The sequence below is a fragment of the Fusarium pseudograminearum genome, chromosome 4, assembly GCF_000303195.2.
Source record: "Fusarium pseudograminearum CS3096 chromosome 4, whole genome shotgun sequence".
Taxonomy (NCBI): domain Eukaryota; kingdom Fungi; phylum Ascomycota; class Sordariomycetes; order Hypocreales; family Nectriaceae; genus Fusarium; species Fusarium pseudograminearum.
Window position 1 is genome coordinate 3,834,444 of NC_031954.1, and position 13,588 is coordinate 3,848,031.

Sequence of the window (13,588 nt, forward strand, 5' to 3'; positions counted from 1 at the left end):
CTGGTCGTCACCGACCCAACTACTAATCCGCCCCTTACCAGCTTGACTATGGGAGAGCGGACGGGATCCCGTATTTTCTGGTAGGTATGGTCGTATGTGCTTAAGATTACTGGAAGATTAATATATATAGATGACATTTCCAGCTGGTTAACTCATGGATCGAGTCTTCTACAGATGAGCTTTACTAATTGAGATTAGCGTTCTAGACTCCAATTATTGGAGTCTCCCTACTCCAACTCCTCGTTAAGACCATGGCCGCCAGACTTGGAGCTTAGCGTCAGTCTGTCGTATGTATGCTTCTGCAGACGTATCCGGACCGACTACCGATAACCAATAATAAGAATGGAATTTCTATGTGTAGTATTTCGATAAGCAGCAACCTTTGATAGAGTATCATCCAGATCTTTGATTATCAAATCTTTTCCAACACTGGCATTATGTCCATCTTCAAAGGCGGCGTTGCACTTATCACTGGCGCTGCCTCAGGTGAGAACTCAGGTCCAAAATAATGATAATGACAACCACTGACGAGATTCGCAGGCATTGGCCGTGCAACTGCTATCTCTTTTGCTCGTGAAAGATGTCTGCGTCTTGTTCTAGCAGACCGGGATGCAGACAAGCTCAAGGATACTCAAAAGACAATTAACGACATGTCGAAAAACCAAAACCAAAACATTCAGGTCATCGCCATCCCCACTGACATCTCAAAAGAGAAGGAAATTGAAAATCTTTACGATACTACGATCGAAAAGTTTGGCAGGGTTGACTATGTAGTCAACGGAGCTGGTTCGTAGCTCTCTATCCAATGGGCCAAGTGATGGATTACTGATTCACTACACAGGCGTTTTGAGTAATAACAAGAGATCACATGAGTCTACCGTGGAGGAATTCGACTTGATTAACAATGTGAATTACCGCGGATGCTGGCTCTCATCGCGCGCGGCTATTCGACAAATGCTAAAGCAAGAGCCTTTGCCGACTCACGACGGTAGACCTGGATCCAGAGGGAGCATTGTTAACGTCGCCAGTCAAGTAGGAGTCGTTGGTCGCCCAGCAGCACGTACGTCAGAGGCCCCATGCTTATGAAGCTTCAACTAATAACTTTTGGTCAACTTACAGCGGCTTATTGCGGAAGTAAAGCAGCCGTGATCAACATGACGAGATGCGACGCCATAGACGTAAGTGCAAACCTCTTCCAATTCAAGCTCTTGGCGTGTCTCTGATGCTGCATTTTAGTACTCCAAGGATCTTATCCGTGTTAACGCTGTCTGCCCCGGCGTCATTGATACAGCTATGATACGGCCACAAGCCAATGTTCTAGCCCCCGCAGTCAATATCGCGCCGATGGGTCGTATGGGCACAGCGCAAGAGGTTGCTGATTGTGTTTTGTTCCTTGCCAGCAGTAAAGCTAGCTTTGTGCAGGGATCTGCGATGATGGTGGATGGTGGATATGTTATTAATTAGACTTATTTGTCTAGTATGTCTCTCAAAACTGCAATATCTCTTATCCACTCCTCGGGACCCGTTTCATCGTTATATTACAAACATTAGAATACAAAAGTCTTCGGGTTCCCAACAGAGGATGACACGGCACGTCACCGATGGATAATGTAATGAAACGGATTGGAAATTAAACTCGTTGTTTCAAAGAGAGATGATGTATAAACTGCAATTCTATCTGTATTATAGGAATATCGGACTGAGACTTATGTTTCAAGCAGCATTGGCCATGCTAGTCTAGATAGCTTACCTATCGTTGTTGGCGCAGGAAAACGCTCCTCCGATTAGGCCATTCGCATACGCGTCAATAATGTTTTGAACAACTCCATATGTTCCTCCAATAGTTAAGAAGACAGACAAGGCAATCATAAGCCAGTTGAGATAGTATACAACAATCTGCCACCATTTTCCCTGGCGATAGTGCTGGTGGTCGTAGATCCAAAGGTAACCTGGGAGACCTAATGCGAGAGGCGAAAAGGTAAGACTACCAGCCAGAGCGAGGAGGTAGTTGAAGATAGGAATTCCGGATGCGAGAATAAAGGAGACAGCCGACATGGTAAATGTGCAGCCAAGCCAGACTGCCCAGTGGGTAACGGTGTTCTTCTGGAAGTGCTCTGAATGGCGCAGAAGACGGACAAACATGTACTTGGCGGCAACGTGAACGTAGAGACAAGCGCTGACCAAAAGACCAGTGAGGCCAATGCCGTAGGCAACTTTCTTGATGTTCTCGCCCGCACTGCCTAACGACGGAGAAGCAACCCATTGTCCACAGTATCGGTAAACAACAAGGGAGAAAGTCAGGTACGAAGCAGTCACGATGCCCATACAAAGATAGACAGCCTTGTTGTAGTCTCGGGGCTTGCGCATCTCCGAGATGACAGGCAGAAATGCGGATGTGCCAGCACCAGAGCAGAAGATGGTAGCCACAGAGGTAATGCCAGTGACAAAAGTCGGGTTACCGATAACGTGATAACCAAAGTCGTAGTCTCCGGTCTGAGGAGCAGCAGCAGGTCGATCAAGGGTAGTAACTCCGACACTAAACAACTTGTCAGTAAAAGAATAGGAGGTAAGAGTAGAGAACTTACACGACGATGAAAACAGCAACGTAGACGGTCAGAAAGCCCGCCCATATGAGCCAAGCAATGTTCTCAAACTTGCGGACACTTGCTAGAATAAGAACAGCGATTGCCGCAACAAGCATAAACCAATTAGTGCAGATGGCATGGTTCGACAGCACATTGAGAGCCACAGATGTACCAAAGATACCGGATGCACCGACGATGGCGTATGTGACGAGGAAAAGAACTCCGACCACCTCCTTGAGCCATGCACCGCCGACAACATTGGCCATGTCGGCAATGGAATGGCAGCCTGCATGCGCATTGCGAAAGTTGCCTTGGATAATGGCGCAGTACGTGTTCAGAGCCTGCCAGCCAAGGACATTGATCGCACCGGGAAGTGCACCGAGGACGAACATGGCTGAAGGGATCGTCAAGACACCAGTGGCGAAGATGACTAGCACTGTATATCAGACCATTGAAGCGTAATATCGAACTGTGAAAACATACCCTTGAGGAAAATGACAGAAGCCTGGATCCATCCTACAGTCCGGAAATCGACAACGCCATCACCCTGCCGAAAAACTTCGCCATCATCGACTTTCTCCTGTCGTCCAAGTTCAATGCTACCACTACTAAGCCTGCCAGATGGCTGCTTGTCGGCCTTGGTAATCTCTGGCTCAGAAGAACTGATATTGGCAGAAGATGTGTTGATCATGATTGATGTGTTTGTGATGAGGCAAGAGAGCGAGTTGGTAGGTTCGAAAAACTCTGGGTTCTTCAGCTTATTACATATTAGTTGTCGATCACCGTTAGATGGTGACTCTCTTGTCAAACTCGAATTTATGTACCAATGCTCTGCACCAAGCCTGTATCAAAACCCTGGTCGTTTTGGCCAAGTCTAATGATAAGGAAGGTCTGGGGTAAAAACATCCTTGTCAACTCTGGGGAAGATCCTGACTCGATGTAAAGATAGATAAGAAAGTTGGAGTATAGCGTTGAAGTTGGAGACTAGCGCGGCAGGTGGGTAGCAAAAAAATAGGGACTTGAAGCAATTCTGACTAAATCATTAGACCACTCTTAGGCTGCATCAACACTAAGAGTGATCTAACACTTATGTCGACCACTAAATCAGTATCGGGTTTTATGCAACCCGCCAGCGCGGGTCTGGCTTCCTGGGGATATCTTGGAGTTACCCCATGATAGGACATGACGTCCGATTAGTTATCGGACTGACTGTTATCTGACAGTCTTGGAGTCAAGCACTCGGCAGTTGAGTTGAGTTATTAATGAGTGCCTCAAATCCCAGCCTTTGCCTCAAATTCTATCTCTAGAACGTCCGATCTTTATCGCCTACAATTGCGCCATCATATTAGTCTATTTCGACCCTCGGTATCAGGTCTACTCAGTCTCATCAAATCTATTTATCTGCATCAACACACTTTCCACGCCTCTATAACAGGTCCGGATCAGCCCCACGCAATGCCTAAACGCATCCTCTGCTCGTACGGTGTCGACGTTGATGCAGTTGCTGGATGGCTGGGCTCATACGGAGGCGAGGACTCTCCCAGTGACATTTCTCGTGGTCTATTTGCTGGAACTCATGGAACTCGTCGCATGCTCAAGTTGTTCGATAAATACAATATCAAGGCAACCTGGTTTATTCCTGGACATAGCCTTGAGACCTTCCCAGAAGAATGTGCTATGGTACGCGATGCAGGTCATGAAATTGGCCTTCATGGTAAGACAGTCCAAAACTTATATCCATCCAACTGACAATCTGACAGGCTACTCGCATGAGAACCCGTCAGATATGACGCTAGAGCAACAGCGTGATGTCTTGGATAAAACACATAAGATGCTAACTGACTTCTGTGGAAAACCACCCCGTGGAATCGTCGCTCCATGGTGGGAAACTAGCCGAGAGGGTGTCGATCTGATGCTTAGCTACGGCATCGAATATGACCACTCAATGTCTCATGATGACTGTCACATGTACTGGCTGAGGACTGGGGATAGTTGGACCAATATTGACTATAAACAAAAGGCAGAGACCTGGATGAAACCATTAGTTAAGGGTCGAGAAACAGGTCTCGTTGAGATCCCTGCAAACTGGTATTTAGATGAGGTAAGTAATACCTGACTGACTGACCTATAGCTGAAAACAGATCTGCTAACACCTCTGGCAGTATGCTTTATCCTTGGCGACTAAGATCGAATCGCAATATACTAATCTTATCTTCCAGTCTTCCTCCCATGATGTTCATCAAGAACAGCCCTAATAGCCACGGCTGGGTCAACTCACGAGACGTTGAGGATCTATGGAGAGATCATTTTGACTACTTCTACCGGGAAGAGGCAGATGATCCCGATAACATTTGTGTTTTCCCCATCACATGTCATCCCGACGTTTCAGGCCGACCACACGTTCTTTTGATGCATGAGAGGTATGAAACGTATAACGCCTAGAATATAGTGTAAATTCTGACAGAAAGCACAGATTGATTGAGTACATCAACAAGCACGAAGGTGTTGAGTGGGTGACGATGGAGCAGATGTGTGACGAGTTCAAGAAGAAGAACCAGCCGCCCGAGGGTGCTTTACTGCCAAAGGTTCAAAGTTAGACTAGGATATTATAACACAAGCAAATAAAGGGTTGTTTACTTTGGCACAGACTTTGAATACTGCTCTAACGTCCTTGGAATGTACCAGCTCTTGATGCATTCCAAGATCTCTGAGAATTCGGATTGAGTGACCGTACATCGCAGCCGCTTTTACTTGAGATATTGAGCTCTAGACTAAATGGTATGCCAATGCTCGAAGCTCTTGGAGAATTACGAGGTCACGGTAGAGGAACTATTAGAAGCATGCATTGAGACTGCAAAAGTAGAATTCTGTTGGGGGTATAATCATAATATTAAATAGCACACTGAGTGATTAGGATATACCACTGATTGACGGACATACTCGTTTCCCTTAGGGTTAGAAACTCCAACTCCAGCTCTCACAATTAGATCTTGTTCTGTACAAGCATTTCACGATACTTTTCTAAACCTACTCCGATGATGTTGATAAACAGCCACTGCGTATTGCTCTTGAAGAAATGCGCCCATATCTTTAGCACAGCCAGAGACAGATTCCGGGGGTCTGTGAAGTCAAGAAAATTTGCAATCTCTTGATCATGGTTTTGCTCAAAGTCAACGACAGTGTAGGCCTCTTCCACAATGCATCTTACCCAATGCAAGATTCTGTCTTCGCTATCTGCACACATCAGTCAGTCAACATTAGGGACGTCGTTTGGAAAAGGGTACAATAATTTACCAGTCAGCGGGCTTTCAGAAACTGTTTCAGCCAACTTGGACAACCACTTGCTCAACAGTACAGCACAGTCAAGGCCGGACAGCGAGTGCCTCACGCTCCAGAAAAATGCTTGACTCCTAGCCACACGATCGACCCCCAGTCTTACAGGGATGCCGATCATATGAGTGGCATATAGCAGTGCTGCAATGATACCATCACTCCGCTCTATATCCGGACTGCTCGCGATGGCTTCGGAGATCAGCTGTGGATCCCGTTTTTCAAGCTGTCTAAAAGGACCCAGATGGAGGTATATGCGCACATAGGCCAGCGCTAGAAGGGAGCTGGAAGTAAAGGGGATGGGCCCGTTCTCGTTGTTAGGATCGAGAGTGGACTCTGGGGCTTGTTGCCAGCATGAGGTCCACGACCGCAGACCACGTCTGCAGTGATAGTCAGCGTAAAAGCAGGAAGATGCATGTGGTCGTTGGTTCTTACTCAAGTTTCTCCACCTCTTCGCTAGGTAAGGAGGCTGAACTGCTAGTAATTGGCAAGCTCAAATCTCTAACTATGTGTATCCTCTGGAGTAGTCCATGAAGCAAAACATAGTTTCCCAGAGGTGTTGGAATTGGGAACAACGGCGCAGACTCGCTTTTATTATTGAGCAACAGTGATAGGGCTTCTCGAAAGAATAGCTGTGGCTCTTGAACCTCGCTAGCCGCAGCACGCCATGATGCCGCATTTGGAGCTTTCCATTCTTTTGTTGAGCAAGGTAATCGAAGGCCAACTTCGTTACTGCGGAGTGTCGGATACACATTATATGCAATGGAATGCGTATGGAGAAAAGAGAAACATATGAGCTTAGATCGTCTACACGATTCTTGTTTGGCCCAAGTTCGCCAATCGTGCCACAGCGCATTAGTATCATGAGGGTGACTCGATGGCGTTGACGAGACCAGCTCATCCACATCCTCAAGGCCTGCATTGCGAAGAGCTTGAGTGAGAATACCCTGCAAGACAAAAGATTCTTGCACCATGGCTGCTTTGGGTTCCCACGTAGAAAAGCCCATGAGGGTAACCAAAGCTCTTATGGTCTCGACTTGCGACTCTTTATCTGGAGCATTACTATCACGACCACTTTGCTTGGCAGAGTTTACCGTATGGATTCTGGGTATCGCCGACATGTCGACCAGCTCTGCATTTCTTCGCAACCTTTCCAGCACCAAGGCTTTCCCGGCGAAGAACAGCCTCTCTGAAGCCTTTCTCTCAAAGCAATACTGTGCACCGATAGCGGCGATGCCAAAAATCAGTTCAGGTGAGTGTTCGGTGATTTGCCACGTAGGTACATGGATAAAAGGCATGTGAGAGTGGAAGCCCCCAAAGAAAGAGGTTATATAGCGTGTAAGAGAGTGTCTGGATGGAACGCAAAAAGTAGGATCAAGTAGATGCGAAAAATCTTGGATAGAAGCCTTGACCTTTGATCTTTGCTCCTCAGTCACTTTGAACGGGCGTGACTCAGGATCAACAGCGCGAGGATCTAGCGAATTATAAGCAACAATTGTGTGCCATACTGGGCGAGCTTACTGTCCGTGTCAGAGACATAGTTGTTGATCCTGTTTCCAGTAACAGAAGGTAACCACGAACTGAAAGGCGTTCCAGCTCGTGTTGGTGCTCCCTGCTGAGGAGAGGTGGTCCCATTTTCTTCATGTCGTAATTCAGGGTCGACAGGGTCTTGATGTCTGTCGCGATCACTAAAGAATGGACTCCATTCGGCAGATAGGCCAACACCATCAAGGAAGCTGGTGAATTCGCGAAAGTGTGTATCAAAGTCAACGCCTCGTTGGAGTCAGCATCTGACCAAGAGCATTGTAAGAGTCTTGATACAACATACCACCGTCAAGCATCTGGGGGGAGAAAAAGTTGGGAACGAATTGCCCGGCGTCTATGTTTGGTGGACGTTGAGTCTGCTCTTGGACTGTCAGGGGAACAGGAGCAGGAACAGCAACAGCAACAGGAACTTGCATCGCCTGTTGAGGCCTGGCGCAGAAACATGGGTCGACATTGTGACTGGAAATACTATTTTGTCTTGACTGCGTCAACGCCCCAGGTCCAGGTCCTGGTCCTGGTACCGACCCTGGCGATGGAGCATCACCTTGATGCTCAGCTATCCTCTGATGACGCGTGAGTAGATCGCGTCGCGCAAAGGATGCACCACAGTAGCACAAAAAGGGCTTCTCCTTGGTATCTAGTCAATTCACATCAGTCGTTTATTCTATGCTACGCCTACACCTGCAGGGTAAGGACTCACGTGTTCGTACGTGACGCTCTAGATGCTCTGTCCGCTTGAAACTCTTTCCACAGTGGTGGCACATGCGAAGATTGGCTCCTCCATTGTGGTCCACTTTCTGTCGCTTGTTTGAAGACGTTGATCCGACCATTTCTCGAGTAATCTTGACTCCAATCGATCGTTGGAGGTGGAGATGGAGATGGAGAGGAAGAACAAATGATGATGGGGTAGTGCCCAGTTTATCTTGGAGTTGTTGCGAGTGGGGGTTGGGGTAGCATCAATGATGGCGTCTCTTAGTCTATGAGCGATATGTCTCCAAACTTGTTTGACGTTAGGACGCTCGCTATCTAAAGCAGTGTAAATCAGCGAGATAGCTGTTATCAAGAGATCCGTCTGCTCAATTAAAAAGAAAAACTGTTTTACTATATCGATAATCAAGGAGCTTCGGCTAACATGAACTTGCCCCCAGCCTCCCGGTCAAAGAAGAAAGCTACCTAGACTACTTTCCAGAGCTTTGGCAATACGAAGCACTTTTTTCTCCTCCCAAAGTCCTCCCACAATCTGTAGACCAACTGGCAACATGACAGATTCGTCATCAACAGCTTGTGACCATCCAACCGGAAGCGACAGCGCAGGCTGGCCTGTGACATTGAAGATGGCTGTGTTGTTGGTCATCCCAATACTAGGCTCGAACGACTTGAGCACAGATTCTCTCGATCCGTGTCGTGGTGCGACAAACGGCGTGGTGGGCATAATGATGGCATCGAACTCCTTGAATTTGGTCTCGTATGCATCGCGCATCTGTCTTCCGATATTGACCGTCTTGGAATAGAGGCCGGGGAAAGTGCGTTGCAGGTACAAGCCATTGATAACTGTGTTTTTTGTTGACGGGAACAATTTCTCAAATTGCGAAGCGGTCCAAGGTAGACGAGCCTGTTCAAACTCGGTTAAGTAGAGACCTCGGCGGCCGTTGGCCTGACCCAGAATGCCTGCCGAGCCTGAGATGCGCTGTTGGATGGTCCATATCGAAGGGCCTTCCTTGTGAATAGGAATTGAGATGTCTTGGATTATCGCTCCGAGAGACTCAAGTCTGTTTACCGTTTCAAGAAAAACCTTCTTGACACCCGGTTGTATGAGACTGTTGTCGTCGTACCCCTCCTCCAGAACACCAATACGGACACCTTGTAGACTTGCGCCATTCAGTGACAGTGACTCAAGGAAGCCAAATGACCCATGCGGCGCCGCTCCTAGAGATCGATCATCGATTCCGTCGTAACCTGCAATAGCATCCAAGCAAGCTGCAATATCGTCTACCGTCCTTGCAAGCGGACCAGCATGATCGTCGATCTGGTCACCACTTGAGATGCCAGTGTACGGCACGAGCCCATGTGTCGGTTTGAATCCCACACAACCGCACAAGGAAGCAGGCACGCGAATACTTCCACCTTGATCTGTTCCAATGGCAATATCGGCCAGACGGCCTGTGACAAGAGCGGCGCCACCAGACGTGCTGCCACCAGCTGAGTAACCAGCCTTGCGCGGGTTATCGATAGTGCCCTGAGCACTGGTAAAGGACGACGTCGAGTTGCAAAAGTTCTCGCATGTCGCTGTTCCCGTAATGACAGCTCCAGCCTCCAGAGACCTTGTCACAACGGTAGCGTCTGTGGATGGTGTCCATGCTGGAAATGCGTCGCTACCAAAGAATTGCGGTACACCAGCTACAGCAATACAATCTTTCAGACAGACCGATTTGCCGGCGAGTGATGAGCGTGATGTCTTGTCGCCATGGATGGTGAAACGGTGTGCCCAAGCGTGACCGAAAGCTTGTTCATGCTTTTCAGCCAAACGAACATCTTGGCGGGGAAATCTTTCAGTATCCGGAATGGGCTGGTAGTCCGGTAGACTCGCGATCCGTTCAGCACAATCGTGAACAGCAGCGAGGAGGAGTTGATAGTCTGCCGAATCCTCGGCGCGGATGGTAAGCTGTAGAGAGTCAAGAAGAGCCTCTACATCACCCTTCTGAACAGGGTTGCCTCTTTGTAGCCAATTAGCATCTTGTACTGTTATCAATTGAGAGTAAGAAGAACCTACGGTAGAATCTCTTTGAAAAAGACGGACATGATGGGGGATCTGGACGTCTGGCTGATAAGATACCTAGGTAGGTAGCTTGATCCAGCGTGGCTTGGTATGGGCTTTGAATCAAGAGATAAAGATTTCAATCATCCATTTATCCATATCTGTAAACAAGCTAAGTATTTTCCATGACTTGAAAGTTAGTATATTGTTCCTGATGGTCCGGTCCATACATCTAAGCGGTTGGGGTAGGCTTGGGGTCACTCCAAGGCCTTGTTGGAGTACTCCACCACCACGCTGGAGTAGAAACAGCTGTGTTGTGTGGCAATCCTTCATACCAGCCTCCTAAGTCTTAGGCCATAAAAATAAGTAGTCTAAGGAGCCTAGTCTAAGTGGCATAAGCTACCCTAATAATTTTATCTCTTATGCTTCTAGTCCAGCATCGCTTTTTAAACTGGTAGTCTTGGTAGTTAGTTATCTTTCTAAATATGGTCTCCGACACTGAACTACCGTCTCGTATGAGGGCAGCCTACATTGCACAAGTAAGGGTCCAAACAACTATCTAGACTAGACTAGCTGACACTCAGGTAGCACAATAAACCATATGCTCTCGGAGAGCGCCCTTTACCCTCTATCAGAGACACAGACATTCTTGTACGTGTACACGCTGCTGGATTCTGCCACTCAGATCTACAAGCCTTGCAAGGTGAATTTGAGAAACCAGCGCCCATCGGTCTTGTCCCATCTCATGAAATAGCGGGCACCATTGCCAAGATTGGCAGCAGTTACAGGGGCAATCTCAAAGTAGGAGATCGAGTTGGCATTCTAAACTTCAAGCATGCATGTGGCTCTTGCGTAGGATGTCGATTAACAGCAAAGAAAGGAGAGAAGCTTGATCCACGATTTTGCAACAACCGCGAAACAGCTGGATTTCTGCATGACGGCGGATTTGCAGACTATGCTTCTGCCGATCCCGAAACTACGGTCAGACTCCCTGATACAATCTCTTTCCAACAGGCCGCGCCTTTGACCTGTGCGGGTGCTACTGTCTGGGCATCTCTCGAGGCCGCGACATCTGGACTTTCACAAGGCGAAACAGTGGCGATTGTGGGCATTGGCGGACTCGGGCATCTTGGCGTACAATTCGCCAAAGCACTGGGTTTCCGAACTATCGCGGTTGATAGCAGACAAGCTGGGAGGAAGCTAGCAGAGGATGTGGAAAATCACCAACTAAAGCCTGATCTGGTGGTGGATTCGTCTGATACGGACTGTGCTTCCAACATCATTTACGATTTCACAAAGGGCGAGGGCGTCGCTGCAGCCGTCGTGTGCACACCGTCACTCGAGGCTAATCGCTGGGCACTCACAATCCTTAGGATCAAAGGCACGCTGGGGATACTGGGGCTTCCTCAGAACCCTTGGCAATTTGACGCTGCTCCGCTTGTCTTTAAGGAACTTTCTATCAGAGGCAGCTACGTCGCTGGGAAGGAAGCGACGGACAGAATGATGCGAATAGTAGAGGAAGCTGGAGTAAGATCGCATTTGACGATTATACCGTTTGACAGGATCCCCAGCATTGTGGATATGTATGAAGATGCTTCGTTCAAAGGGCGCATAGTAGTGCAGATAAAAGATCATGACTGAAACTGTTAATTTCATATCAGAGACAATGACAGATAAATATTTCATGGAATCAATATGTGGGCTGATATTCAATTCCACTCTATGTTGGTGTGATCCATCCCTTCTAATCCATTCTTGAGATGATGGACCAACATGAAACTACCTCAAACACAAATATGTTGGACATGCTCATATACATATAAATCAACGGGGAAACTCGCGATACCAGACGCCCAACCTGGCCTTCGGTGACCTTACTCGGAACAGTTATGTCCAGCAAAAGAAGGATCCGACGTATCATGTCTGGTGACTATTCACCATCTTTCTTGGTACTCGAGTCTTCACTCTTAATACCTTTTACGTCCTCCGCGTCGGCCTTCTTCTCGACATCTTTCTTCTCCTCGGCGTCCACCCCCTCTTGACTAGGCTCCAACTTCCCCTTCTCCTTCTCATCAACTGTCGGCTTCTCTTCCTGGTCCTTGCTGGACTGAAAGTTAAAGGTGGCCGTCAGATTAGCGAGGCCATCGGTACCAAAACGAGGGCCGTGAAGAGGAACAGTTTGGAAACCATGGTGTTTTTGGTTCATGTTGGAAGACAGGATCTCAGGAACCTCAAAGACAACAGCAAGCTTTTCGATCTTGGGGAGTCCGGTGTTTGTTCCGGCGAGGTCGGTGATATTGGGGAGACTCTGCATCTCTATGTCCGTGTCCTGGCTGCTGCCTCCAAGCTCTGAACTGGTCTGGGAGCGTTTCTTGGGCCAACCGCCGCCAAGTCGCTCGATGACACTCTTGCTGTTGAACTGCGAGGAATCTCTCAATTCTCGGTCTTCTTCCTTTTCCGTTTTCCAGTAACGTTGCTCCTCTGGAAGGCGGAAGATGTTGGTGCAGGAGTACCACACGGGCATGAGATGATCTTTGGTGAAGAGCGTGCGGGGCAGGAGAATAATGTGTTTGATGAGTTTCCCAAACGTTCGAAACTCATCTTGGAGCTCTCTGGTGCGAGTCTTTTGCACCATGTCCCGCAAGACCATGCCGATGAAGTAACCAAACATCAGACCCAGAATGATCCAGGCAAAGACGCCTGCTTGGCGGTCTTCGTACAGGGACCAGGGGTCTGTGAATTCGAGGTCAGTTTTGTTGGCCATTGTTGACTTATTTTCAGTGGAAAGTAATAGTGGTGGTGGTGTCATTGTATTCATATGATTGAAGTAGAAGGATGAAAATGGATCAATTTCCACGAGGAGACTATGATGATCGTCTGATGGTTGGACCTGGGCATTGGGGGAGAAGATAAAGGGGACGAGAATGATAGGATATTTGAAAGGGGATGGGACGGGTCTTTATGTGATGGTTGATTACTACTGTGGAATCTTTCAATGTTGACATGAGTGTAATGGATGAAGCACTGGTACTTGTCGATGGACTTTGGTCAAAGGTATCGCCAGGGCCGAAGATTTGAGGCGATTCAAGAGCATCATTGATCAAGAACATCGGTTCCTGAACAACCATTTCGCATGTACCCAACGAATCGGACAGGCCTTCCATTTAATATCGCAGCCATCAATGCCACACCAGGACAGGGTCGAATAAGACAGGACCAGCACGATAAACCCGTTTGTCGTTATTGGATGTTAATGAGTATTGCATGTTTTAAGCTCTCTCGCCACCATTGGAAACGGCCTTACTCTTCGGACACAGCGTAAAAAAAGAGCATTTGCCCGAGCTCGTAATAACAACAAAAAAGCCCACATTCA

General features: G+C 47.8%; 7 protein-coding genes across 7 annotated transcripts, besides 1 other annotated feature; 3 read left to right on the forward strand and 4 right to left on the reverse strand.

Annotated features, from left to right (window-relative positions):
* Window positions 1-3: 3 nt before the first annotated feature.
* Window positions 4-102: a repeat region.
* Window positions 103-437: 335 nt separating this feature from the next.
* Window positions 438-1,464, forward strand: FPSE_11145 (uncharacterized protein; the record flags this gene model as incomplete). The annotated part of the gene is made up of 5 exons (XM_009264262.1): window positions 438-486; window positions 541-786; window positions 842-1,060; window positions 1,120-1,178; window positions 1,237-1,464. 5 exons carry the CDS (start codon window positions 438-440, stop codon window positions 1,462-1,464), a joined length of 801 nt encoding a protein of 266 aa, XP_009262537.1.
* Window positions 1,465-1,746: 282 nt separating this feature from the next.
* FPSE_11144 (uncharacterized protein) lies at window positions 1,747-3,276 on the reverse strand (the record flags this gene model as incomplete). Its single annotated transcript, XM_009264261.1, has 3 exons — window positions 1,747-2,536; window positions 2,586-3,015; window positions 3,069-3,276. 3 exons carry the CDS (start codon window positions 3,274-3,276, stop codon window positions 1,747-1,749), a joined length of 1,428 nt encoding a protein of 475 aa, XP_009262536.1.
* Window positions 3,277-4,040: 764 nt separating this feature from the next.
* On the forward strand, window positions 4,041-5,182 carry FPSE_11143 (uncharacterized protein; the record flags this gene model as incomplete). The annotated part of the gene is made up of 4 exons (XM_009264260.1): window positions 4,041-4,299; window positions 4,346-4,673; window positions 4,805-5,005; window positions 5,059-5,182. 4 exons carry the CDS (start codon window positions 4,041-4,043, stop codon window positions 5,180-5,182), a joined length of 912 nt encoding a protein of 303 aa, XP_009262535.1.
* A 386-nt stretch (window positions 5,183-5,568) lies between these two features.
* On the reverse strand, window positions 5,569-8,290 carry FPSE_11142 (uncharacterized protein; the record flags this gene model as incomplete). Its single annotated transcript, XM_009264259.1, has 6 exons — window positions 5,569-5,819; window positions 5,880-6,295; window positions 6,351-7,389; window positions 7,437-7,688; window positions 7,744-8,097; window positions 8,161-8,290. 6 exons carry the CDS (start codon window positions 8,288-8,290, stop codon window positions 5,569-5,571), a joined length of 2,442 nt encoding a protein of 813 aa, XP_009262534.1.
* A 326-nt stretch (window positions 8,291-8,616) lies between these two features.
* Window positions 8,617-10,259, reverse strand: FPSE_11141 (uncharacterized protein; the record flags this gene model as incomplete). The annotated part of the gene is made up of 2 exons (XM_009264258.1): window positions 8,617-10,174; window positions 10,231-10,259. The coding sequence occupies 2 exons, from the start codon at window positions 10,257-10,259 to the stop codon at window positions 8,617-8,619; spliced, it is 1,587 nt and encodes a 528-aa protein (XP_009262533.1).
* A 441-nt stretch (window positions 10,260-10,700) lies between these two features.
* FPSE_11140 (uncharacterized protein) lies at window positions 10,701-11,856 on the forward strand (the record flags this gene model as incomplete). The annotated part of the gene is made up of 2 exons (XM_009264257.1): window positions 10,701-10,754; window positions 10,804-11,856. 2 exons carry the CDS (start codon window positions 10,701-10,703, stop codon window positions 11,854-11,856), a joined length of 1,107 nt encoding a protein of 368 aa, XP_009262532.1.
* Window positions 11,857-12,145: 289 nt separating this feature from the next.
* FPSE_11139 (uncharacterized protein) lies at window positions 12,146-12,979 on the reverse strand (the record flags this gene model as incomplete). The annotated part of the gene is made up of 1 exon (XM_009264256.1): window positions 12,146-12,979. The coding sequence occupies one exon, from the start codon at window positions 12,977-12,979 to the stop codon at window positions 12,146-12,148; it is 834 nt and encodes a 277-aa protein (XP_009262531.1).
* Window positions 12,980-13,588: the final 609 nt, after the last annotated feature.